The sequence below is a fragment of the Melozone crissalis genome, unplaced genomic scaffold, assembly GCF_028551555.1.
Source record: "Melozone crissalis strain CALT ecotype California unplaced genomic scaffold, PUWL_Pcris_2 ptg000111l_1, whole genome shotgun sequence".
NCBI classification, from domain to species: Eukaryota; Metazoa; Chordata; class Aves; order Passeriformes; family Passerellidae; genus Melozone; species Melozone crissalis.
The window spans coordinates 9,335,325-9,361,494 of record NW_026535888.1 but is presented as its reverse complement, the minus strand read 5'-3'; the positions used below and the strand labels follow the sequence as shown (position 1 = coordinate 9,361,494).

The following is a 26,170-nucleotide window of genomic DNA, read 5'->3' as shown; positions in this document are numbered from 1 at the left end:
AAACAGAGACATCCTGCACATCTCAGGGCAGCAATTAACAACAGCAACCCAAGACTTTGGTACCTGCTCCTGAAAGTGATGTTGAGCCTGGGAAAGGCCTCAGCGCCCTCACAGCAGGGCAATCCATGCCCACTTCACTTGTATTTGCAGGGGAAGATCTGCACTCTCATCCTGTCCCAGCTCTGCCTCCCCTGATCCCACCTGAAGCCATCTCTGTCTCAGGGAGGGTGTCCAGCCCCCAGGCAGGGCAGAGGGCTTGTGTCACAGACATCTTTTCATGAAAAATCCTTTCCTTAGGACTTTTCCTCCTGAGAAGCTGAAAGGCCTCAGGAATAAAATGTAAACATTGGTTATCTGCTGCTGTGGAATGCAACAGGTGCATCTGTGATTAGCTCATGTCAGTTTGTTTGTAATTAATGGCCAATCACAGTCAGCTGGCTTAAACTCTCTGTCCAAGACAGAAGCTTTGTTATCATTCCTTTCTATTCTTAGCTTAGCCTTCTGATGAAACCTTTGCTTCTATTTTTTTAGTATAGATTTAATGTAATATATATCATAAAATAATAAATCAGCCTTCTGAAACATGGAGTCAACATTCTCATCTCTTCCCTCATTCATGATCCTCTGTGAGCACCATCACAGGCTTGGGGGGAAGCCCTGCCTCTCCCAGCATTGCTCAGGGGGCTTTGATGTTTGGGGAAAAATAAATCACTTTGGGGTCCTGTTAAAGAGAAATTTGAATGATGACACATCACAGGGCTGGGACTTGCAGCATTTCTTGTAAACTCCATGCAGAGCTGGAAGGGGAAGAGGCCACTGGCACAGCCAGGAGGGCATGGAACCAAGAGGATCTGCAGCAGGAGTGGCCCTGTGAGCAGCCTGTCCCTCTGCAGGCATCTGCTCCCTGCTGCAGATGTCCCTGAGGAGCAGGGACAGAGCCTGAGGAGCACAAATGGGGCACCCAAGGCAGCCACAGCCACTCCTGGGACACTGGGACAGGCTTGGGAGCAAAGCTGGGCATGCAGTCCCTGCTCGAGCCCATCCTTCTCTCAGCCATCAGCAGCTCTTGGGAACATTCCTGCTGGATGACATTTCCCAAGGCATAGAGAAAAAATAAAGCAAAGAAAAAAAAAGCACTTTTTTCCCAATATAAATTCTTGCAACATTAAAAACCCCACACAATAGCTGTAAGCCCTGGAACGGCTGGGGGTAAAAAAGTTACAGCTCAACATGGAAATAGCACTGCCATGTCCAACTGGTGAGTCCCAGATGTGGGACATCATGAGGGACAAAACCCCACGGGCAGGACATGCAGGAAGCCTGGGATTGTTGGGGGCCCCCTTCACCGTGTGGGGACAACCTGGGGAGTCCTGGGGGGTCACCTGCACAGCCAGGGCAGAGCTCTGAATCCTTGTCAGGACCCAGAACATCCCTCTGGCTGTCCTGGATTGCCAGGACCCTGCCAGGGGGCTCAGAGACCCTGGCACAGAGCCCAAAATGCCCCTGTGACTTTGATTATGACCCATGGAACAAATTACCAACCTTATATGAGGATCTGCAAGCCACAAGAGTTTAAGTAGAATGACAGTGAATTTATCATGGGGTGAAAAATAGATTTTTGGGGTTTTTAGAATGGGGGTTCAGGGGGCAAGATGGAGGAATCTGTGCATGTCCAGCCTTTCTGCTTCTTCTTCTTGGCCTCCATCTTCTGCTGTGATGGTGTCACTTTTGGATTGGTTTAGAGTAGAAGCTCACTGTCTAACATAGGTGATAGGTATTGGGAAGTTATTGTAAATAGTGTACATGTAGTTTTTAGTATAAAAAGATAACACCAGAGTGCCTCTGTCTGACCTGCTGACCAGACCTCGGCAGGCCAGGAGAAAGAATTTTATAGAAAAGAAACAATAAACAACCTTGAGACCGAGAACTGAAGAGCTCTGACTCCTTCTTCGACCACCAGGCTGGGAAAAGAGACTTTTAAAAATATCTCAGGGTCACTGTGAGCAGCAGAGACCCTGACACATCCTGGACTGGCAGTGACACTGGCACAAAGCTTCTTGCTGGCCCAGCTGTGCTCACAGAGAGAAGGATGCAGCAGAAGGGACCTGAGGCAGTTTTGGGACCCTGGGGTGAGTTTGGGATGCTGGAGCAGTTTGGGAATGTCCCAGGATAGCAGGATGCAGCAGTTTTGGGACCCTGGGGTGGTTATTTTGGGATGCTGGGGCACTTTGGGAATGCCCCAGGCATGAGCTGGAGGTTGCTGCTCACCCACAGAATAGGTGTTGGTGCTCTGGGTTGTCCTGACACAGCAGCAATGGGTGGAAATGCCTATCTGTGTGTCCTCACCAGCTGTGGATATGTGTCCCCTGGGCAGGGACCCTCCAGGCTGGCCCAGGAACATCACTGCAGCAAACACCTGAAGGGGAGATCTACACCTAAAGGGAGATCAGCAGCAAACACCTAAAGGCGAACCCTGTGCAGTGAAAGAAGTTAATTATGTGCTCTCTCTGCTGTATCTAAGCCACTTCCAGAACATGTTAATTACATGTAATTACTCTAATTACAGCTTGGCACTCTCCCAAGGGTGCACATCTGCCGTGCCCAGCCACCTTCTGCCATGCAGCAGTCCTGCAGAACTGCCCAGCAGAGCTTTGCTGGTGTGGATGGGAAATGTCCACATGTTGTGTCTTAAACCATAGAATTAATTGGATGCAGCACTGAGCAAGGAGCTGATTCTGCCTGGAGGTTTTGTCATTGTGCAGACATGGAGGGGAGAGAGGCACTGCAGGATGGGGCTGGAGTGGAGGAGGCTGGGCAGGGAGCAAGGCTCAGGCTCCCAGAGGGGAGGCCAGGATGGAGATTGTCCCCATCCTCATCCTCATCCCTGTCCTCTCCATCAGGGATTGTCCCCATCCCCATCCTCATCCCTGTCCTCTCCATCAGGGATTGTCCCCATCCCCATCCCCATCCTCATCCCTGTCCTCTCCATCAGGGATTGTCCCCATCCTCATCCTCATCCCTGTCCTCTCCATCAGGGATTGTCCCCATCCCCATCCTCATCCCTGTCCTCTCCATCAGGGATTGTCCCCATCCCCATCCCCATCCTCATCCCTGTCCTCTCCATCAGGGATTGTCCCCATCCTCATCCTCATCCCTGTCCTCTCCATCAGGGATTGTCCCCATCCTCATCCTCATCCCTGTCCTCTCCATGGGATTGTGCCCATCCTCATCCCAGGCTGCTGCTGAGAGCCACAGCTGGGCAAGGGGAGGCCGGGATGGGGAGGATGAGGAGGGAAAGGCACTGCAGGATGAGGCTGGAGTGGAGGAGGCTGTGCAGGGAGCAAGGCTCAGGCTCCCAGAGGATGAGGAGGGAAAGGCTCCCTTGGTGGGAGGGACCATGGCACAACCGTGGCAGCTCTGCCCTGTCTCTTTCTGCCTTTTCCCCCTTCCAGTTTTGGATGCAATCATTATGTGGGACCTGGAGGTGAGGCTGCCCCCCACAGCAGTGCCAGACAATGCCCTTTTCTCATGACAAAGTTTGCACACAGATACTGTGTGAGCCTTCTGCCAGACCCCAAGAACTTTCTACAAATCCATTTCCCCTCCAGCAGCCCCTGAATCCCCTCACCCCAATCCCCCTGTGCCACCAACCCTCCCCAAAATCCCCACACCAGGCACCAGGGGCACACAGAACACACCTCAGACACCCCTGCCTGCATCTGCAGGGATTTTAAATATCTACAGGACAACAGCATGAAGGAGAGATGTATTGTAAATTCCTACAGGACAACACCATGAGGGACAGATGTATTTTAAATATCTACAGGATAGCATGAGGGACAGATGTATTTTAAATATCAACAGGACAACAACATGAGAGAGAGATGTATTTTAAATACCTACAGGACAACTATCACGTATTTTAAATACCTACAGGACAACAACATGAAGGAGAGATGTATTTTAAATATCTGCAGGACAACAGCATGAGGGACAAATGTATTTTAAATATCTACAGGACAGCATGAGGGACAAAGGCATTTTAAATATCTACAGGACAACACCATGAGGGAGAGATGTATTTTAAATATCTACAGGACATGAAGGAGAAATGTATTTTAAATACCTACAGGACGACAGCATGAGGGAGGGATGTATTTTCAAAATCTACAGGACAAGGGAGAGATGTATTTGAAATACTTATAGGACAACATGAAGGAGAGATGTATTTTAAACATCTACAGGCCAACAGCATGAAGGAGAAATGTATTTTAAATACCTACAAGACAACACCATGAGGGAGAGACAGGTCAAGCCTGGCTTTTTCAGGAGGCTCAGCAATCCCAGAACAGGGCAGGACAAGCAAGAACAGAGCCAGGGCAGCTGTGGGGCAGGGCAGCAGGAGGTGGAGCAGTCTCTCATGGTGCCTCTGCCCTGGGTTTCATTTCCAATTAAGTTTTTCATCTGGTAACATTCAGAGTTTTGATGGGAGATGAGGCTGCTTTTGCCTAAGAGAGAACATACTTTCACTGCTGCGCCTGGCCCAGGAATGAATTCTCCACTATTAAAATGTAATTTAATTTATCTCCATGGGTTTTGTGATGACTGGGATTTGTTCTAAGGAGACCTTTAAAGGAGAATTTTTGCATTATTGAATGTATGTGCTAGGAAGTCGAGTTCTGGCATCCTCTGATAACCAAATTTCTTTTCTATCCTCCACTATATCAATCATGATAAAAGCCCCTGCCAAAGCCCTAACTCAAGCCATGCTTCTGGCATATCGTGAAACAAATCAGCAGGGGAAAAAAGCAAAACCCACAAGATGCTCTGGTCCAGTATTTTTTAATGTAAGATTCAAGGATATTGATGCTTTACCTCATCAGATAAATATTTGTAACACAGTTGCTTTCCCAGGGTTAAACCAGGATCAAATGCTGCTGAAACTGCGGCTCATTTGCTCTGACAGATCCTGAGTAGCTTAAAAATGAGTTTTGGTGAGATGTGAGGCCTTGCACATGCCAAGCAATGGCACTGGTGCCTTCCCTGATGGAAACTCAGCTCCCAGAGTGTCCCAGGGTCCCCTAAACACAGAAAACCCCAATGGGCTGTGGGGAGCTCTGAGCATGGGTGCAGAGGGACCCTTGGCGTAGGAGAGAGGGGTGGGATGGTGGGGATGGAGGGAGACCAGGGATTTCTGCAGCCAGGGCTGGGAACTTGTGGTTTATTGCAAAGGGCCTGGGTGCAGGGCCCTGCTGGGAGCTGCCAAACACAGCTCAGAGCAGGACAGAGAGAAGAGAGGGGGAGAGAGGATGAAAGAGAGAGTAAGAGAGCAAGGTTCCCATTACAATACCATGAATCTTCTTCTGTGCTGAATATTCTCATTCTCACTAACCAATCTAGTACAAGATACAAATCCTACAGCATTTCCATACAGCCTAGAAGAATCATTACATTCCCACACTGGGTTACATTTTAAACCCTAAAAACTCCTCTTTGGGCCCCTTCTGCCAAGCTGGCAGGGTCTGCTCTGAGCCTTGGGCCTGTCTGCAAGCAGAGGGCATTGTTTGATCCAAAGGGGATCACCTTCAGCTGGCCATGCCATTGTTTTCCAGTTGTTCAGTAACTGAGGGATCTCAAAGCTTGCTTTCATTTCAATCTTGCTTATAGTTTCTATATTTTCAAAATCTTTTGCCAGGCAATCATATTTATAAGGCTTTCCTGTTTCATCTTCCCCAACACCTTGGCCCTTTGCCTCTTTGTGATGGGCATGTCCAGGGATGTCTGATGCACACTCAAGTCCTCAAACACAGAACCTCACTGGGTTCTGGGGAGCTCTGTGCGTGGAGTGATGGGCAAGGGACCCTTGGCCCTTTGCCTGTTTGTGATATCTCCTGCATACAAAGAGGATTCTTTTTCAGAATCTCTATTTTATCACTTCCCTGACCCATTAGCTTGCTCAGCGCATCAACAACAGCTCAGCTCCAGGGCTGGCATCCCCTGAAGACCCCTGTGGCACTCAGGGGAGCCAGGCCGAGCTCAGCACCAGGGCTGGCATCCCTGCCAGGACCTGTGGCCACCTGGCGTGCCCGGCTGGCCGAGCACAAGGTGCCTGTGTGGTCCCGGCTCTGTTTTGCGTTTAAGTCCAAACCTGCGAGCTGCCGGCTGCAGGCTCTCGCTGCTGCAGCAGGCTGGGGTGGGAGAAGGGACAGAGCTGCCAGCTGCAGCTGCTCCCCGCTCCAGGAGCTGATGGGGGATTAGCCCACAGCGTGTCTTTACAAATTGTCAGCTCCCAGAGTACACAAAGCAAAGCGCTGAGCACTGAGTGCCTCAGCACAGAGGCAGAGGCAGAGATTTCGGGAACCTGATAGCGCTTTCCAGCCAGACACAGAGAGTGTGGACCCGGCCTCCTGCAGCCCTGCAGAGCACAGCCTTGGCAAGCTCAGCTTTGGGGCTGGTGGCTCCTGCCTGCAGCCCTGCAGAGCCCAGCCCATCCCACAGCATCCCAGCCTTAGCAAGCTCAGCTTTGGGGCTACTCCTGCCTGCAGCCCCACCAAGCTCAGTTTATCCCACAGCAGCTCGACCTTAGCAAGCTCAGCTTTGGGGCTGTGGTTCCTGCCTGCAGCCCCAAAGCTGCAGTTTATTCCACTGCAGCTTATTCCACTGCAGTTTATTCCACTGCAGCTCAGTCTTAGCAAGCTCAGCTTTGGGGCTACTCTTTCCTGCAGCCCTGCAGAACCCAGCATTGGTAAGCTGGGATTTGGGGCTGGTGGCTCCTATCTACAGCCCTGCAGAGCCCAGCCTATCTCACAGCAGCTCAGCCTTGCCAAGCTCAGCTTTGGGGCTACTCCTGCCCGCAGCCCCACCAAGCCCAGTTTATTCCACAGCAGCCCAGCCTTGCCAAGCTCAGCTTTGGGGCTGCTCCTGCGTGCGGCCCTGCAGAGCCTGTCCCTCTCCAGGCTGGATCCCCACAAAGCAGAGAGGGTTTGTAGCCACCAGAGCTCCCTCCTGGGATGTGCTGGGACACACAAAGCCGTTCCCTGCTCTGCAGTGCCCATGCCAAGGGCTGGGGCCTCCCCTCTGGCTGCCCTGCCACGCACGGTGGCAGAGCTGGGAGCTCTCGCTACTCGTTCCACGGGAACTTCCGACATCTCAAAATTTTTGTTTTCATTCTGGCTTGGAATGAGGACAAATATTTCAGAAATTTCCTGGATAACATAAAGTTTAAAATATCCTCCGCACTAAAATAGAAGTGTTGGGCTATCTCAGCTCTTGCATTATGTCATATCATACCAGCTCGCAGTAAACTGTGCAGAGTCACAGATGACTTCTCACGAGGAGACATAAACAAAAATACAAATAATGTCAGCAGGGAGGAAAAATGAAACGCTGAAATGACAAATTCTCTAAAACTACTTTTTCTCCCCTTGTACAAATTAATTCTCCGTGGGAAATCGCTTGGAATTTTTTTAAAAAAGAGCACGGTCTGGCCAAAGCAGCTCCGCTGTTCTCCGGAGCAGGAGGAACGCGGTGCCGGCGCTCCCCTCCAGCCCGTCCAGCCGCAGTCCCGCGGTTCCTTCAGCCGGGCTGCTCCGGGATGTCCCTGCCCCCGGCTCCCCGGCCGTGCTGGACCCTTTATCATGTTCCTCGCTAACCCAGGGCAGGCGAGCCCGGCGCTGCCCGGGGCCCGGCTGTCAAAGCACCGTTAGCCCCGGGATGGATCTCACCGGGGACAGATAACGCCGGGGGCACAGATAACACCGGGATAGATCGCACCGGGAGCACAGATATCCCGGGATGATCGCACCGGGAGCACGGGTAACCCCGGGATGATCGCACCGAGAGCACAGCAAATAGATCGCACCGGGGGCACAGATAACGCCGGTATAGATCGTACCGGGGAGCACCGATAACACCGGGATGATCCCACCGGGAGTGCAGATAACACCGGGATAGATCACACCGGGAGCACCGATAACTCTGGCATAGATCGCCCCGGGGAGCAGGGATAGATCGCACCGGGGGCACAGATAACACCGGCATGGATCGCACCGGGGAGCACAGCGGATAGATTCCACCGGGAGCACAGGGGATAAATCGCACCGGGGAGCACCGATAACACCGGGATAGATCGCACCGAGAACACCGATAACACCGGGGACAGATAACCCCGGCATAAAATCGCACCGGGGATAGATAACACCGGCATGGATCGGCACAGATAATACCGGGATGATCGCACCGGGAGCACCGCTAACCCCGGCATAGATCGCACCGGGGACACAGATAACACCGGCATAGATCGCACCGGGGACACAGATAATCCCGGCATGGATCGGCACAGATAACCCGGGGATGATCGCACCGGTAGCACCGATAACCCCGGCATAGATCGCACCGGGAGCACAGATAACACCGGCATAGATCGCACCGGGGACACAGATAATCCCGGCATGGATCGGCACAGATAACCCGGGGATGATCGCACCGGTAGCACCGATAACCCCGGTATCATCGCACCGGGGAGCACAGATAACCCTGGCATGGATCGGCACCGATAACCCCGGGATGACCGCACCGGGGACACAGATAATCCTGGCACGGATCGGCACCGATAACACCGGCACCATCGCACCGGGGAGCACCGATAACCCCGGGATGACCGCACCGGGGACACAGATAATCCCGGCACGGATCGGCACCGATAACACCGGCACCATCGCACCGGGGAGCACCGATAACCCCGGGATGACCGCACCGGGGACACAGATAATCCCGGCACGGATCGGCACCGATAACACCGGTACCATCGCACCGTGGGCGCGGGCCGAGCGGCTCCGCGGCAGCCCAGGGCGGGTTCGGCGCTGCCGCCCTGCCCGGTGCCGCGGCACGGCGCTTACCTGGCTCAGCTCCGCTCGGCCGGGGCTGCCTCCTGCCCTCCCTGCGCCCCGCTCATGGCCCGCCCGGGCTCCGCTCAGCGCCCCGAGCCGCCGGGGCTCCGCGGCGGGCAGAGCTGCGGGCGCCGGCGGGCTGCCATCCCCCTGCCTGCCCCGTGCCTCTCCAGAAAGGCACTGCTGGGAAGGAGTGCCGGGGCTCATGTCTCCGGTGCTGTATCCACCCCTTCCCACCCTCTTGGGGTTCGCTCCTGCCAGTTCCACTTGTGGGCTGTCCTCACCACTTTGGGCCTTTCTACCGCTCCCCTTCTTGTGGCTCTGGATGTCACCACAGACACGCTTTTATGAGAGTGGGCTTGTGCAAGGCTTGTATAAAGTGTTCTCAGAAATACGAGGTCCTGTCATTTGTAAAACTAATAAAAATGTCCAATAATTTTTACAAGGGAAAAATGAGTCATTGGAAGGCACATTTCTCATTACTGGCATTTTACAATTAAAATGAGCATCTATTGAATCAATCCAAAGCTCTTATTGTTAGCAGACACTAATAACTTCCTGAGCTATTGAAGATACTTTTTTTCTGAAGAAACATGACCCTTTGCCACGGCATTTCTCGTTGAGAGTGGTATCCAGCTGAGACCAGCTCTGCTCAGCTCCTGCTGGAGGCTTTTCAAACACATCCTGATGAGACTGGTGGCTATAACTGGGTGGGAAATTGTTTTTAAGCCCTCAAAAATGTTCGAGATTTCAAAATTTTTCCCGCTCCACATGGGGACGAAACCAGAATTGTTCAACATTTTTACAAAAAAAAAAAAAAAAAAAAAAGTCCTCATGGAAACATCTCCGGAATAGCCAATAGCCATGGGTCACACTGAGCCAGAGGAGCTCAGACTGCCACCATGGTGGCTGTCCTGGCATCAGCCAAATTTGCTCCCAGGGTGGGACACCCATCGTGGACTTCCTGACCTTTTCTAGTGAAAGATTAAATAATTTAAACTTTCCTGGTTTCTCTACAGCTGCTGTGTGTGCCTGGCAGAACCAGCCAGGCCAGCAGAGTGGAGGCATCACCACCTCCTGCCTTTGGAAGACCAAGGATTTTGCAGCTGCTTGTGCTTTGAGGACATTATATACAGTCAGAGCCTAATTTTCAACAGGCACCAAGCCCATCTGCTGCTGCTTTCTGAAGGCCAGCCTCCCTCCAGATGTCTTGGGATGGATCCTGGTCACCGTAGCCACCACCTGCCTTTTGGAAATGGGCACCCTGATGGAACAGAAGGTGTGGTCTGAGGAGGATTCAATGAGAAGAAGTCCCACAGAAGCACAGGGAGACTCTGAGTGCCTTCCTTGTCCATGGGGACTCATTTCAGCCTCGGGAGATGAGACCAAGGAGAGCCAGCCTGACTGCAGGACTTGTTTCTCAACGTTACTCCAGATGACAAAAAGAGATCAAAATGCAAAACCCATTTTTTCCTTCAGCTGATGTGTCCAGGGAAATCTCCCAGTGCAGGATTTAGCAGAGGAGCTCCAGGTTGCTGTCTGGCTCTTTTTCTGTGCACAGCCACCTGTACATCCTCAAGGCAGAGTGGGAAGGCCTTCCCCTGCCATGATGCCAGAGCAGAGAAGCCAAATTGTGCCATGTGCTCAGTGAATACAGAGAGTTTCTGAGTGTGAATCTTTCCTCTCAAGCCCCAGCGGGCCCCAGGCAGCCAGGCTGCTGTCACTTGTGGGGAGCTTCAGTTCCTATTTGTACTATCAAACACGTGCAAAGCTTGTGAAAAACTGCCATGAAATCCCAGTGCACAGCAGGAACAATCCTGGCTCCTAAACACTGAGTGCCCTGCCAAAGGGCTGGCAAATGCAGATCCTGCTGGGAGGAGGCATCCAGATGCCACATCTGCCACCACAGCTCCTCTTAGTGCAGATCTGCAGGAGAGCAGCCCCAGCCTCCCCAGAAGCCAGTTCTTTTCCAGAAATAAACACCTGCAGCACTCAGAGACATCCATCACGGAGGTTTCACTCTGTCTTGGGTGGAAGAGTCCTTATCTGCATGGAGTTTGGTTTTTTCTGGCTGAGCAGTCCAAAGTGGGCACAACAGAAGGATGCCAGGCTCTGCTCCCTGGGCACCACGCTCAGGGCTCTCCTGTCCCCATGGCTCTCTGGAAGGGATGGCTCTGTCCCCTGGGAAAGCTCCCTGGGAGTGGGGATGCTGATGTTGGGGAGAAGCAGATGAGTTTGTTTTCCATTCTCTGCTGTTGTGCAATGGCCCCAGCTCTGGAGACACTTCCCACTCCTTTTCCTTTGCTACTGAGCATGGGGGTTGAACCACAATGTGTATTGTCATTTATAAGCTCTGTAGGACCCTCCTGGGACCCACGTACATAAATCATGGGTTTGCTTGAGCATTCCTTTTTTTCCTCTTGCATCCTTGCAACACAGCTTCTGCCTGTCCTGCCTGTCTGCAAGCCCGAGCCTTTTGCAGGATTTGGAGCCCTGTTCCCCAGAAGGTCTGTGCTCTGTGCTGCTGCCATGCTCATATGCTCCTGCTCCAAAGGGAGAGCCTTGGGAGCGAGCTGCTAATGCTCCTTCCTGCTGAGGCTGCCAGGTGCCTGAGCACAGCACACACAGCGGGCACAGCCGACAAAAACGCCGGGAAATTCCCTTTATGGCTCTGTGTTTCCTGCTACATTTTTATGGGATTTCCCCAGCACCCAAGAGCTGGCAAAACCTGCTGCCAGGAGGGGACAGGGCACCAGGAGGGGACAGGGCACCAGGAGGGGACAGGTACCAGGAGGGGACAGGGCAGCAGGAGGGGACAGGACAGCAGGAGGGGACAGGACACCAGGAGGGGACAGGACAGCAGGAGGGGACAGGGTAACACGAGGGGACAGGGCACCAGGAGGGGACAGGACAGCAGGAGGGGACAGGGTAACACGAGGGGACAGGGCACCAGGAGGGGACAGGACAGCAGGAGGGGACAGGGTAACACGAGGGGACAGGGCACCAGGAGGGGACAGGACAGCAGGAGGGGACAGGTACCAGGAGGGGACAGGGCACCAGGAGGGGACAGGGCACCAGGAGGGGACAGGACAGCAGGAGGGGACAGGGTAACACGAGGGGACAGGGCACCAGGAGGGGACAGGACAGCAGGAGGGGACAGGTACCAGGAGGGGACAGGACACCAGGAGGGGACAGGACAGCAGGAGGGGACAGGGTAACACGAGGGGACAGGGCACCAGGAGGGTGTCATCATAGAGCACCACACAGCACAAAGCACCACGACTCCATCAGAAAGGTGCAAGAGAGATTTATTACAGCAGCATTTTACTTTTATACATTTTCCAGATATTTCCATTCCCTTCACATACACATTGGTTATAGGAAAGGAACAAAGTTCTCAGTGGGTGATCAAGGAGCCAGTGGGTGATCAAGGAGTCATTTTGTGAGCCTTTCTTGAGTCTGTATCTCTCACCTTTCTCTCCTTCATCACGTCCCCATGGTGACAACCTCGGTGTCTCCCTCAGGAGAGATAAGGGACTTTCCTTATCATCAGGAAGCTTTGCTGGCTCACAAGAACAGCACAGAATGGCTTTCCTACAGGAGGGGACAGGGCTGGAGGTGCCACCAGCCTGGCCAGGTTCCCCTGCAGGGACAGTGCCAGGTGCCACCACAGGGACTGTGCCAGGTGCCATTGCAGCGACAGTGCCAGGTGCAGGGACAGTGCCAGGTGCCACCTCAGAGACAGTGCCAGGTGCCACCTCGGGGACAGTGCCAGCTGGCACTGCAGGACACTGCCAGGTGTGGGGACAGTGCCAGGTGCCACCACAGAGACAGTGCCAGGTGCCACCATAGGGGCAGCTCACAGGTGCCACCACAGGGACAGTGCCAGGTGCCACCTCAGGGGCAGCTCACAGGTGCCACCATAGAGACAGTCCCAGTGCCACAGCAGGGACAGTTCCAGGTGCCACCGCAGGGACAGTGCCACTGCAGGGACAACTCACAGGTGCCACCGCAAGGACAGTGCCACTGCAGGGACAACTCACAGGTGCCACCGCAAGGACAGTGCCAACTGCTAACATAGGGACATCCCAGGTGCCACCACAGGGACAGTTCACAGGTGTCACCACAGGGACAGACCCAGGTGCCACCTCGGGGACAATCCCAGGTGCCACCTCGGGGACAATGCCAGGTGCCACGGCAGGGACAATGCCAGGTACTGGGACAGTGCCAGGTGCCACTGCAGGGACAGTGCCAGGTGTCACCGCAGGCTGTCGGGCCCCGGGGCTGCCGTGTGCCCTGCCGGCAGTGAATTTGGGACATCGGCTGATGTCGCCGGATTTCCTGCCCCCGCCGGGAGCGCACAATAGGGGCACAGGCTGCTCCGCAGACACCCTAATCCCCCGCGATTGTGCCGCCTCTCGGGGGGTGACAATGGCTCAATGGACGTTTGCAAGGTTAGCAGGAACGTTAATCCTTACAGAAGAAAAATGTGACAATTACTTCATGCCGCGGCTGGGAGCTTTTGTGCAGCCCTTTCTGGGCAGTGTCCCATGGACAGGCGCTGCTTGCCCGGGTACCTGCGACAAGAGGGGACATCAGCCTGTGCTGCCGTGCCTGGAATTCCCTTGGAATTGTCCCTTGGAATTCCCATTCGAGCCAGGGAGTTTCTGCCACCGCCCAGTGAAAGCACAAACGCGTCCATGGTCACGGCACAGGCGGCTCTGGGGAGCAACAGAGCTTTTTGTTGTCTCAGCTTTAATTCCCAGAAAATCGGGTGTCTCTTACAATTCAGAAATGCTGCAGGAGAAATGCAGCTGGGGAAGGAGAACGTGGAGAGGGCACACGCCTGCCATGCTCCGAGCAGGGCCCAGAGGAGGGGCAGGAGGGGGAGATGGGGGGCTTGGAGGGGCTGGGGAAGAGGGAACAGCGGAATTTTGGTGACTGGACAGGGTTGGTGATGGCACCATCCTGGAGGGAGAGCAGGGGGCTTGGAGGGGCTGGGGAAGATGGAACAGCGGAGTTTTGGTGACTTGGGACAGTGATACCAAAGGTTGGTGAGGCACCATCCGGGAGGAGGGCAGAGGGGCTTGGAGGGGCTGGGGAAGAGGCAACAGCAGAATATTGGTGATTGGACAGGGTTGGTGATGGCACCATCCAGGAGGGAGAGATGGGGGGCTCAGAGGGGCTGGGGAAGATGGAACAGCGGAATTTTGGGCAGTGATCCCAAGGATTGGTGGTGGCACCATCCAGGAGGAGGGCAGGGGGGCTTGGAGGGGCTGGGGGAGATGGAACAGCAGAATTTTGGGCAGTGATCCCAAGGGTTGATGATGGCACCATCCCGGAGCAGGGCAGGGAGCCGCCGTCCTGCAGAGCTGATCAGACCTGCCCCGCGGTCCCGGGGGTGGGCAGAGCCCTCGGCTCGGAGCCTGGGAGTGCTGTGCGAGTGCCATTGTGTCAGCAGAGCCTCGGCCGCTCCTTCTGGCCCCGGGGATGTGCAGGAATGAGCCACGCTGGGCGCTGCCGGCGCGCAGAGAGCTGCGACAGCCATGCCGGGATTCCTCCGGCTGCAGCGGCGGCCGGGGCGAGGGAAGGAAGGGATGAAGCGCTGAGATCACAGCCGAGATCCCGCCTGCTCGCCCAGAGGCAGCGCAGCAGCCCCGCCAACCTGCTGCCGGCGGCGCTGGCGAAAGTGTCGCCGTGCTGTCCCCGCCTGACCCCGCCGAGCTCCGCAGCGCAGGGCAGCGGGGACAGCCGGGACCCCGCAGGGACCTGGGGCATGCCCTGAGCCTGGACACATCGCCAGGTGTCCCTGCGTGAGAGTCCTGGCTGTCCTTGCTTGGGATATCACCAAAGCAATCCCTGGGGGAGAGGGGAGATGCCAGAGGCAGAGTCAGATCGCTGTGGGCAGCTCGGGGCAGCCTTTCCTCACCTGTCCCTGCCCTCACTCACCTGTCCCTGCCCTTTCTCAGCTGTCCCTGCCCTCACTCACCTGTCCCTGCCCTCCCTCACTGGTTCCTTCCCTCTCTCCTATTCCTGGCCACACCTGGGATGTCACCAAACCAACCCCTCAGAGAGAGGGGAGCTTCCAAAGGCAGAGCCAGATCGCCGTGGGCAGCTCGGGGCAGCCTTCCCTCACCTGCTCCTTCCCTCCCTCACCTGTCCCTTCCCTCAGCTGTCTCTGCCTTCCTTCATCTGCTCTTTCTCTCACCTGTCCCTTCTCTACCTCACCTGTCCCTTCCCACCCTCACTGTCCTTTCCCTCCCTCACCTTCTCCTTCCTTCCCTCACCTATCCCTCACCTGTCCCTTCCCTCCCGTCCCTGCCGCCCCCCGGGCACACCGGGCAGGGCAGGAGGGCTCGCTGTGCCCGCAGCAGGTGGGGCCGAGCCCCGATCCCCTCCCCGGTGCCCCCCAGGTGCCCCCAGCCCCATTTTCGGGGCACACCGAGCCTGTGCGCGCTCTGCGGCCCTGCCGGAGCCATCGCGGCTCTGCGGGCTGCGAGCTCAAATCTGCCTCTGATTAAACCGGCCCTTTGTAATATAACCTATATGAGCCTGCACTTAACACCCATCATGGTGAGGAAAGCCCAGGCTCTGTTCCAGCCGCTCGGGCTGCGTGCCTCCGGGGCAGATCTCCCAGGGACACCCAACTGCCGGGGCAGGAACTTGGATGCATTTCTGTGCGGATCCTTCCCCCTCCGAGAGAGGCACAATGGGGCTTTGCATGAGTGATACAAACATGCCAGTTGTACTTAAGGTTGACAAATAATGTAAACCACACAATCTGGTTTGAGGGAAACGGCTTCGCCACAATTTATTTTAGTGCTTTAAACATCACGCCAAACTCTGTAGTGAATTGCTAAATTAATGCCGGGCTGCCATCTAAATAGACATCTTCAGATCACAAGCATGTTATAGGGGGAATGGTTTCCTTTGAAATGGTTCCCACAGCTTAAAGGCTGCGCAGAGAAAAAATGTGCCCAGGATTCAATTGCTGCCAACATGTGGTGGCCACATTTCTCCACTGCTATTGGCCAAGATGAGCAGTACAGCTGAGGAAGCATCATCGGAGGTGCAGAGATAAACTGGCGATTGCAGGGAGACAGGGAATGCCACGAGCAGCTCGCTCTGAGGAAATGGGTGAAGCCAAAGAGCCTCTGTTCCAAGCTCTCAGCCTGGAAAAATGTGCCCTGCCCAGGAAGGCAGCTGGTTGTTCCCATGACACATTTTCTGGGCTGTTTGGGATGAAACAGAGCCCAACGACTGCACAGTGATGTGTCCTGCACTCCTGGTTTCACACGGGTGCCTTGGCTGATGCTTTCAGCTCTGCTGCTCCCACATCCTTACAGCCTGGCCCTGCACCTCCTGACACAGAAACCTGCCAGATTGGCATGGGGAGATGGAGCTCTGGGGCCAGTGATCCCCACAGGTGACAGGGAAGGGGACAAATGAGAGCAGGACATCTTCCTTCCAGCTGGGGAGGTTCATGGTGTGCACTCAAACCCCACATGTGCACTTCAAACTGGAGATAGCCCAGCACCCACTGACCAAGAGTGGAAAAAGGAGACAAAGGAGAGGGAAGGGAGCAGTCACAGTCGTTTGTCCACTGTTCCCAGCCTGGCAAGCTGGGGCTTGTTTCCCCATCACCAGCCTGAAGTCCATCTTCCATGATTTCGTGGCTCAGTCGCTCTTTCCCCTTATGGTTTCCTTCAGCTGAGCTGGAGGAAGAATAAAGAAATGTCTCTCTGGGCCCCAGCCTCTTGCAGGGCTCATAAATATGTCTCTGCTTAAAAACTCAAGGATTAATTAACTCATGAGTATCTCCTAACCAAAGTTCTGGGAAGGAGCACCCTCCTGCGTGGGAGGCAGCACATCTGTGGGAGGTTTCCCTGGGGCCTCTCCCCTTTCCCTGGGACCTCTCCCCTTTCATCTCCTGGCTGGGGCAGACCCGGGGCCAAGCAGTGCCCACCAGGAGGGATCCTGGCCTGGCAGTGCCCCTGCATGCCAGCTGTGCCCTGCTGGGCCCCCACGGGGCACCTGGGTGGCCACCAGCACGGGCTGCGTTGCCGTGTTGCCTCCACAGTGTTTTCAATTAGGTGCCTGACAATGCCCAGGCTTGGTGGTCCCTCATAAATTTGGAGCGCTGACGGTGCCATGGGAGAGTTTGGGCCAAGGGGAGGTGGTGCCTGGGGGCGCATCACGGGGCTGGGCTCTCTGGACACTCCAGCCCTGCTGAGCCCCTGCCAGAGCTGCCAGCCCCGATCCTGCTGGGGTTACTGAGCCCTGCCCATGGCTGCCACCTCATCCCTGTGTCCTGTCCCACCTGGGGAGCTGCCAGCCCTGTCCTGTCCCACCTGGGGAGCTGCCAGCCCCATTCCTGGTGGGATGGATGAGCCCTGCCTATGGCTGCCACCTCATCCCCATGCTCTGTCCCACCTGGGGAGCTGCCACCCCCATTGCTGCTGGGGTTACTGAGTCCTGCCCATGGCTGCCAACCTTGTCCCTGTGTCCTGTCACACCTGGGGAGCTGCCAGCTGCACTGCTGGTGGGGTGGCTGAGCCCTCCCAGTGGCTCCCACCTTGTCCCCAGGCCCTGTCCCACCTGGGGAGCTTTCAGCCCCATTCCTACTGGGATGGATGAGCCCTGCCTGTGTCTCCCACCTTGTCCCCATGTTCTGTCCCACCTGGGGAGCTGCCAGCTGCATTCCTGGTGGGATGGATGAGCCCTGCCCATGGCTGCCACCTCATCCCCATGTCCTGTCCTATCTGGGGAGCTGCCAGCTGCTCCTACCTCGTCCCTGTGTCCCACCTGGGGAACTGCCAGCCCCATTGCTGGTGGGATGGATGACCCCTGCCAGTGGCTCCCACCTTGTCCCCATGCCCTGTCCCACCTGGAGAGCTGCCAGCCCCACTGCTGGGTGCTGGTAGGTGCAGGACAGGCTCCCTCCCTGCTGTCTCTGCCTGCTCTGGAGGCTGCAGGCTCGGGGCAGAGCAGCTCAGGGCACTGCAGGATGGTGGGCAGGAGCTCGTCCCACCCTGACAGCGCCTCTGCTTTGGCATTTGCTCAGGCTCAGCCTGGCACTGGCTTTACCCAAGTGGTCCCACGTGGCCATGGGCACCCTGGCCAGGGCTCTGGGCTGCTCTGTGCCCCCAGGGTGTCTCCAGCAGGCGTCTGGTCCCTGGCACGGGCTGTGAGCCCAGCCATGGCCAGTCTCTGAGGAGCTGAGCTGCCAGCAGCCACTCCTCCTGCAGCAGCTCTGAGCAGAGCTGCTCCGACACAAACAACTTTTGCAACATGTTTTGTTTCCCACCATTGCATTTAAAAAGTAAATAAATTAAACTCATTTTTGCTGCCACTTTGCTCTGTCAAGTGTAACCTGAGCGCTGCTGGCGGGGGAAGCAGTGCAGGATGCCAGGCTGGGCTGGAGCCTGGAGCTGGGCAGGGAGAGGGGACACAGAGGAGGGACACACACAGGAGGGACACACAGGAGCTGAGCTGAACCTGTGCCTGTGACCCATTCTGCCCTGCTCAGCCCCTTTTGGAGAGAAATGGCCCTCATGGAGAGCTGGGCTGGTGCTGCCATGGAGAGGGTGCAGGGAGCTGAGATACAGAGCTGGGCAGGGACCAGCCATGGCACACACTGCAGATGGGGCTGGAGGTGTCCCCCAGGCTGTCCCCAAGCCTCTCTTCACTCTGCTGTGTCACACAGCTGCAGATGGGGCTGGTGGTCCTGAATTCCTGGTTTACTGCTGGTGGCTGATGCTCTCAGCACTGCTGCTCCCACATCCCTACAGCCTTGTCCTGCACCTCCTGACACAGAAACCTGCCAGATCCCCTCGGCATGGGGAGATGGAACTCTGGGGCCAGAGATCCCCACAGGTGACAGGGAAGGGGACAAATGAGAGCAGGACATCTTCCTTCCAGCTGGGGAGGTTCATGGTGTGCGCTCAAACCCCACATGTGCACTTCAAACTGGAGATAGCCCAGCACCCACTGACCAAGAGTGGAAAAAGGAGACAAAAGAGAGGGAAGGGAGCAGTCACAGTCATTTGTCCACTGTTCCCAGCCTGGCAAGCTGGGGCTTGTTTCCCCATCACCAGCCTGAAGTCAATCTTCCATGATTTCATGGCTCAGCCGCTCTTTCCCCTTATGGTGTCCCCCAGGCTGTCCCCAGGTGTCCCTTCACTCTGCTGTGTCACACAGCTGCAGGTGAGGCTGGAGGTGTCCCCAAGTTGTCCCCAGGCCTCCCTTCACTCTGCTGAGTCACTTCACCTCCCTCACAGCCTCTGCAGGGATGGTGCTGCCACCTCAGGCTGTGCACATCCACCCTGGGCTGCTGTGTGCCACACGGGCTGCACACACAGTGTCACCCACACAGAGTGTCACCCACTCACAGTGTCACCCAGAGAGTGTCACCCACACAGTGTGTGGCTGGGGGCAGTGCCCTCCAAATCCCCACACAGCCGGGGGACAGCCCAGGTGCTCTGTGCCCTTGGGCAGTTGTGACGGTGTTCACAGGGGTTCTTGGATGAGGGAAGAGATGAGGATCTGACTCCATGTTTCAGAAGGCTGATTTATTATTTTATGATATATATTATATTAAAACTATACTAAAAGAATAGAAGAAAGGATTTCATCAGAAGGCTGGCTAAGAATAGAATAGCAAAGAATGATAGCAAAGTTTTGTGTCTCAGACTCTCTGTCCAAGCCAGCTGGACTGTGATCGGCCATTAATTAGAAACAACCACATGAGGCCAATCACAGATGCACCTGTTGCATTCCACAGCAGCAGATAATCAATGTTTACATTTTATTCCTGAGGCCTCCCAGCTTCTCAGGAGGAAAAAATCCTAAAGAAAAGGATTTTTCATAAAAGTAGTCTGTGACAGGCAGTGCCCTCCAAATCCCCACAAAGGAGCAGCAGGGAGGGATCCCTTTGCACTGGGAGCTCCATCAGGGGCCTGGGTTTTCTCCTGCCTGTGAAGGCAGCTGTCTGCACCCGGGACAGACCTTGGCTCCTCTGGCACGGCAGCCCAAGCACCCACTGATGTCATTCATGTGCAATGGAGCTTGGCCCTGGGTGAGAGAGGGCTCAGGCTGCTTCCAGCTGGCCTCCTCGCTGCTTCTCTGGGACATAATTAATTGTCTCTGTTGGAAGGGTAGTTTCCAGCTAAGCAGGGATCCTCTGGGTTTAAAAGTCAGCGAAAGTGATTTCCAAAGCACGGGACACCCTTTCCTCTCAAGAGCTGGCTTGGAGAGGCAGCAGCAGCACTCCTGCCTGCCCCAATGCCATGCTGCTTTGTTTTTGGACAAGCCTGACTGTCTGGCTTTATCAGACACCTGTGGGCACGGCCTGGTTCTCTGCAGCACCATGGCACACAGCTCTCCATGGGCACAGCTGTGCCAGCTGTGCAGGGTGTGCTGGCCCTGAGCACTGGCAGTGGCTGCAGACCAATCCACGCACTTGGCCCTCTCCTTCTTCCACAGAGCTTCCTCCTTTTGCCTTTGCACTGCCTGCAGCAAGGTTGCACCGTGCTGGATGCCCAGAGAGCTCCTGCCCTTTATCAGCTTCAGCCCCAGCTCTGGGAGATGGCAGGGAGGGCACCCAGCATCAGCTAGGCCTGACAAGATCAGGGTGCCCAGGGTGCTGTCTCCATCTCCACCCTGGTCATTTGCAGAGGTGTTTGATGAAACAGCTACCTCCATCCCATCCCATCGCATCCCATCGCATCCCATCGCATCCCATCCCATCCCATCCCATCCCATCCCATCCCATCCCATCCCCATCCCATCCCATCCCCATCCCATCCCCATCCCCATCCCCATGGGTGCTCCCATCAGGTTCCTCTCAGAGCAGGAGGAGAAGAGCAAACATTGCAGCAAAACTGTTTTACCAGAAAACACGCAAGTGACTCTTTTAATAACGACATCCAAATGAAAACAACGTGAGCTTCAAAGTCTGTCCTCAGGGTGCTTTGTGGTTCATGGGCTTTCATTTCTGCCAGCAGTGCTCCTTTCCATCCCAGGGAAGGCACCCAGGAGCACCAGCCCCTTCCTGAGGTGTAGGAGTGATGGGGGTAGGAGGGTTGGGATGGACAGAGACCAGAGATCTCTGAAGTCAGGGCTGGAATTTGTGGTTTATTGCAAAGGGCCTGGGTACAGGGCCCTGCTGGGAGCTGCCAAACACAGCTCAGAGCAACCCCAAAGAGGTAAAGAAGATGAGAGAGCAAGAGAGGATGAGAGGGTAAGAGAGTAAGAGACCAAGGTCCCCATTACAATACCATAAATCTTCTTCTGTCCTGAATATTCTGATTCTCACTAACCAATCTAGTACAAGATACAAATCCTACAGCATTTCCATACAGCCTATAAGAATCATTACATTTCCACATTGGGTTACATTTTAAACCCTAAAAACTCCTCTTTGAGCCCTTCTGCCAAGCTGGCAGGGTCTGCTCTGAGCCTTGGGCCTGTCTGCAAGCAGAGGGGATTGTTTGATCCAAAGGGGATCACCTTCAGCTGGCCATGCCATTGTTTTCCAGTTGTTCAGTAACTGAGGGATCTCAAAGCTTGCTTTCATTTCAATCTTGCTTATAGTTTCCATATTCTCAAAATCTTTTGCCAGGCAATCATATTTATAAGACTTGCTTGTTTCACCTTCCCCAAAACTGAGGTGCCTCTCACCACTTGGGCACCCTCACCACAATCTGGGCAGGGAATAGCTGCTGGCAGGGCCTTGCTGGGACACCAGAGATCCTGTCCCTGCCCAAATTCACCCTTCAGCATCTCCTCAGTCCTGCCTTGCCCAGCAGTGCTGGCCAGGATCTGCATGGCCCCGGCTGTGGCTGCTCCAAAGGCCATCTCCTGTTACCCAAATGCAAATGTTGATGTTTGAGGAGGGGAGATGCTGATGAAAACGGAGCTGGCTCTGTTTGTTTGTCAAAGCAGCTATTTTAAACAAGTTCTGTTCACACAGCTTGCAGATCGGAAGGAAGTTTTCCCAGCCATAATATCCTAGCTCAGCGCTGGGCAGACAATGGTTCAGCAGTTGCCCGGGATTAGCTGGTGAAATCAGCCTGGGAAGGACGTCTGGGAAAGGACAGCGCTGGATTTTGTGCTGGGGAGGCTGGGGGGGTCAGGAGCTGCCTGGGGAGCTGGGTGTGGCATTATGAGGGGACAGCCAGGCTCAGAGCAGGGCAATGTGCAGCTGCTCCAGCTCGTCCTGGATGAGAGCTTCAGGACAGCCCTCCCTGGCCCCTCAGCATCCCTGTGTCCTGTTTTTTTTTTTTTTTTCTTAAGGAAAATGGTTAATTGTAAAGTTTTGGATAAGATATCCCAAAGCAGCAAGCCTGAAAACAGGGCACCTTGTCACCTGCAGTGTGATGGGGAGAGGGGAATGGGGAGAGGTGTCCTGCTCCCTGAGCAGGGGGAGCAGGAGACCCCATCAGATATTTTTGCCCCTGACGAAGGAGAGGAATGATGAGGAGGACTCCACTTTATCAGAAGGCTAATTAATTCATATTATATTAATGATTTATTATAGTAATTAATATATTAATTATATAAAATTATATTAACTATTAATTATATATAATTATATTAACTATCCATTATTATAGTAATTAATGATAATATAATAATTAATACGATTAGTAATTAATTACTAATTAATTACTACTATTATATTAATTAATAATAATATAGTAATTAATTACCATATTATTATAGAATAATAATATATTACTCTATATTATATTACGCTATGTCACATTACATCTAAACTGCATCTGCCATTACTACTATTGTAGTAATTAATTACTACTATTATAGTAATTAATTACTACTATTATAGTAATTAATAATGATGTACTAATTAATTCCTATATGATTATAGAATAATACTATATTATATTATATTACACTATATTACATTGCATCTAAACTGAATCTGCCAAGCACCCCACTGCACTCCTCTCGTGATTGTCCCAACACACACAGACCTGGATTTAATTGGTCAGTGAATCAAAACACTCACACCAGAATCCAATTATCAATTCCCTTCAAGTAAACAATCTTCCTTCCACGATGCATTCCCCTTGTGAACAACACAGGAGCAGTAAATGAGATAAGAATTGTTTTTCCTTCCTCTGAGGTTCAGAGAATGTGGAACCCAGAAATATCCTTGGGAAGAATTGTGCCTTGCTTTTCTCTGTGAAATGTGGGGACACTGGGGGTCTCAGGGACACAGAGCCCTCGTGGATGCTGCTCTCACCAAGAGCTCCTCCTGCACCTCCTGTGTTTCTGTTTGGGACATCCAGAGAGGGGCTGTGGCACGGCTGCAGTGCCACCAACATAAGAGGGAGACACAGAAGATTAAAGCAGATTAATCTGGGCCAAGCCTTTGGCTGCTCTGTGGATGCCAAGGCGTGAAAGCTCTGACTCCTGAGGTGCACATGGAAACTCCACCAAGGGGAATTAATTGCAGCAGCACTGGCCCTTACTGTGAATATTTTTTTCATTAAATACTCAGATGAAGCCTTCTGCTTCTTCCTCCTCTTGGTGAATCTTATTGTGATTAAATTAAAGGAATCCTTGTTAAAATGTTAGTATCCTACTAAGGCCATTTGTTGTTTTTCTCAGCTGCCTCTGGCCTCTTTAGAGACTTTGCTGCCTTTTCCTAACATTTTCCAGCTCTTCCCCCTCCAGGCCGCCCTCCCCCCCGTTTCTGAGGCGAACTGGAAAGTTTCAGTTGTGGTTGAGCCGTGGCTGCGGGCGGTGAGTCACGGGAGGATCCCCACTCACAGCTCGTAAACAGCGGGGGAAACACGAGAGGAGAGCTCCTGCCTGGGATGGGATGGGATGGGATGGGATGGGATGGGATGGGATGGGATGGGGGGTCACACTGGGGTGGGCATCAGGGAGGGGATGGGGATGGGGACATGATAGGAATGGGGACATGATGGGGATGGGGAAAGAGACGCAGGGATGGGGATGGGGACATGGGGACGAGGATGGTGGGAAGGGGATGAGGGTGGGGGTGGAGACATGATGGGGATGGAGATAGAGACATGGGGATGGGATGGGTATGGTGGGGAGGAGATGGGGATGGGAGTGGGGATAGGGATGGGACAGGGATGGGGACATGAGGATGGGGATGGGATGGGATGGGATGGGATGGGGGTCATAGCAGGGTGGGCATCGAGGAGGGGATGGTAGGGACATGGGGATGGGGATGGGGACATGGTGGGAATGGGGAAAGAGACATGGGGATGGTGGGGAGGGGATGGGATGGGAAGGGGAACATGAATGGGGATGCGGAGGGTATAGGAATAGGTATGGAGACATGGGGATGGGGATGGTGGGGATGGGGACATGGGGATGGGGATGGGAATGGGAATGGGGACATGATGGGAATGGGGAAGGAGACATGGGATGGGGATGGGGATGGTGGGGAGGGGATGGGGATGGAGACATGATGGGGATGGAGACAGAGACATGAGGATAGGGATGGGGGACAGAATGGGGATGGGAAGGGATGGGATAGGAATGGGGTTGGGAATGGGGATGGAGATGTGGGGATGGGAATAGGAATGTAGGCATGATGGGGATGGGAATGGGATGGGAATGGGGATGGACACAGTGGGGAGGGAATGGGGATGAAGATAGAGACATGGGGATGGAGACATGAGGATGGGGATGGGAATGGGATGGGAATGGAGACATGATGGGGATGGAGAAGGAGAAATAGGGATGGAGATGGGGATGGGATGGTGGGGATGGGATGGGGATGGAGGCGTGATAGGGATGGAGATAGAGACATGGGAATGGGGAGGGAATGGGGATGGGATGGGAATGGGGATGGGATGGAGGTGGTGATGGAGACATGATGGGAATGGGGAAGGAGACACAGGGATGGGGATGAGGATGGTGGGGAGGGGACGGGGACATGATAGAGTTAGAAATGAAGACATGGGGATGGAGACATGGGAATGGGGATGGGGACATGGGGATGGGGAGGGGAATGGGAATGAGGATGGGGATGGAGACGTGGGGATGGGAATGGGGATAGCAATGGGAATGGGGCTGGAGACATGGAGATGGGGATAGGGATAGAGATAGGGATAGGGATAGGGATAGGGATACGGATGGGGATGGAGACTCAGGGATGGGGATGGGTTTAGCGATGGGAATGGGGACCATGCCTCTCCCTGGTGTGCACGGCAAAACCCAGGCTGTTCCCTGTGGCCATCATTGAGCTGGGGGTCAGAGGAGAGCCCCTGGGCCACGCTGCTCCCACTGCTGTGCACGTGGCCATTCCCAACCTGTGTCCCAGCCTCCTGCATCACGGGATGACTGCACAGGGCCCTTCCAGTGACATGACAGCACTGCCTAAAAGCTTGCTAAAAATCCATGGAAAAGTAAAAGAGTGATAGTTTGGGATTTTTTTTTTTCCACAACTAAGGAAAAAAATGCTCATTTGTGGGCATTTTCCATTCAGGAGCATCCTGTGCAAATGCATTGTTCCTCTTTGAATTCCTCAGCATATGGCATTCTGTGCTGTTAGAGTTTAATATTCTTTTCATTACCGATATCTAATACAGACAAGTCTTGAGGGTTACACAAAACATATGTGAGCCTAATTTGTTTTTACTGTGCCACATGGTTTTACTCCCTGCATCATTCAGTTTTTCTTTTTTTTTCTTTTTCTTTTTTTTTTTTGAATCATGTGATCAGCAAAAACTTAATGCTATTTTTAAGCATTGTAAGAAAGTGAAAAACACATTTACTGTGACTGCAGAGGAAAAGGAGAGCAGATTCCCCTCTGCAAAAGTAGCTGTTACAGCGTGATAGCAAAATGACACTGCTGCTGTAAAAATGGCTTTGCTTTGGCAGTGCAGTTTGTCAAAACAGGGCCCAGGAGAATTCCTGCAAATTCTGGGCTTAGAGTGATTGATCTGACTGAGACAGATGAGAATGGGCTTCATAAATATGCAGATTTGAGGTGACAAGGCACCTTTCTGTGGGGGAGCTCACCCTCTTCCTGCCCTTCATCCTTCCCCAAGCTTTCCTCATCTGACACCTCTCTGGAAAGGTGGGCATTAATTGGTTGCATAAATCATCTCTAATGCTCCTTTTACCCCTCAAATTATATTATGGCACCCACACTCCTAGGGAGAATACAGAAATATGAATTTTGGGAGTGCTGGCATTCCCCACGTGAGGAATCCGTGCTTGGTTCTCTGCTCTGCAGTTGTGCCCCCAGTTGGCCACACAGGTTGGGGCTG

At 53.9% G+C, this 26,170-nt stretch overlaps 1 protein-coding gene across 1 annotated transcript in view; it reads right to left on the bottom strand.

The window, feature by feature from the left end:
• Window positions 1-9,095, bottom strand: part of RSPO1 (R-spondin 1) — a 33,433-nt gene extending 24,338 nt beyond the window's left edge. The window contains 2 exon segments of the mRNA XM_054292652.1: window positions 8,898-8,963; window positions 8,966-9,095. Of these exon segments, the coding sequence (XP_054148627.1) occupies window positions 8,898-8,963; window positions 8,966-9,095 (196 nt within the window).
• Between the last annotated feature and the right edge of the window lie 17,075 nt (window positions 9,096-26,170).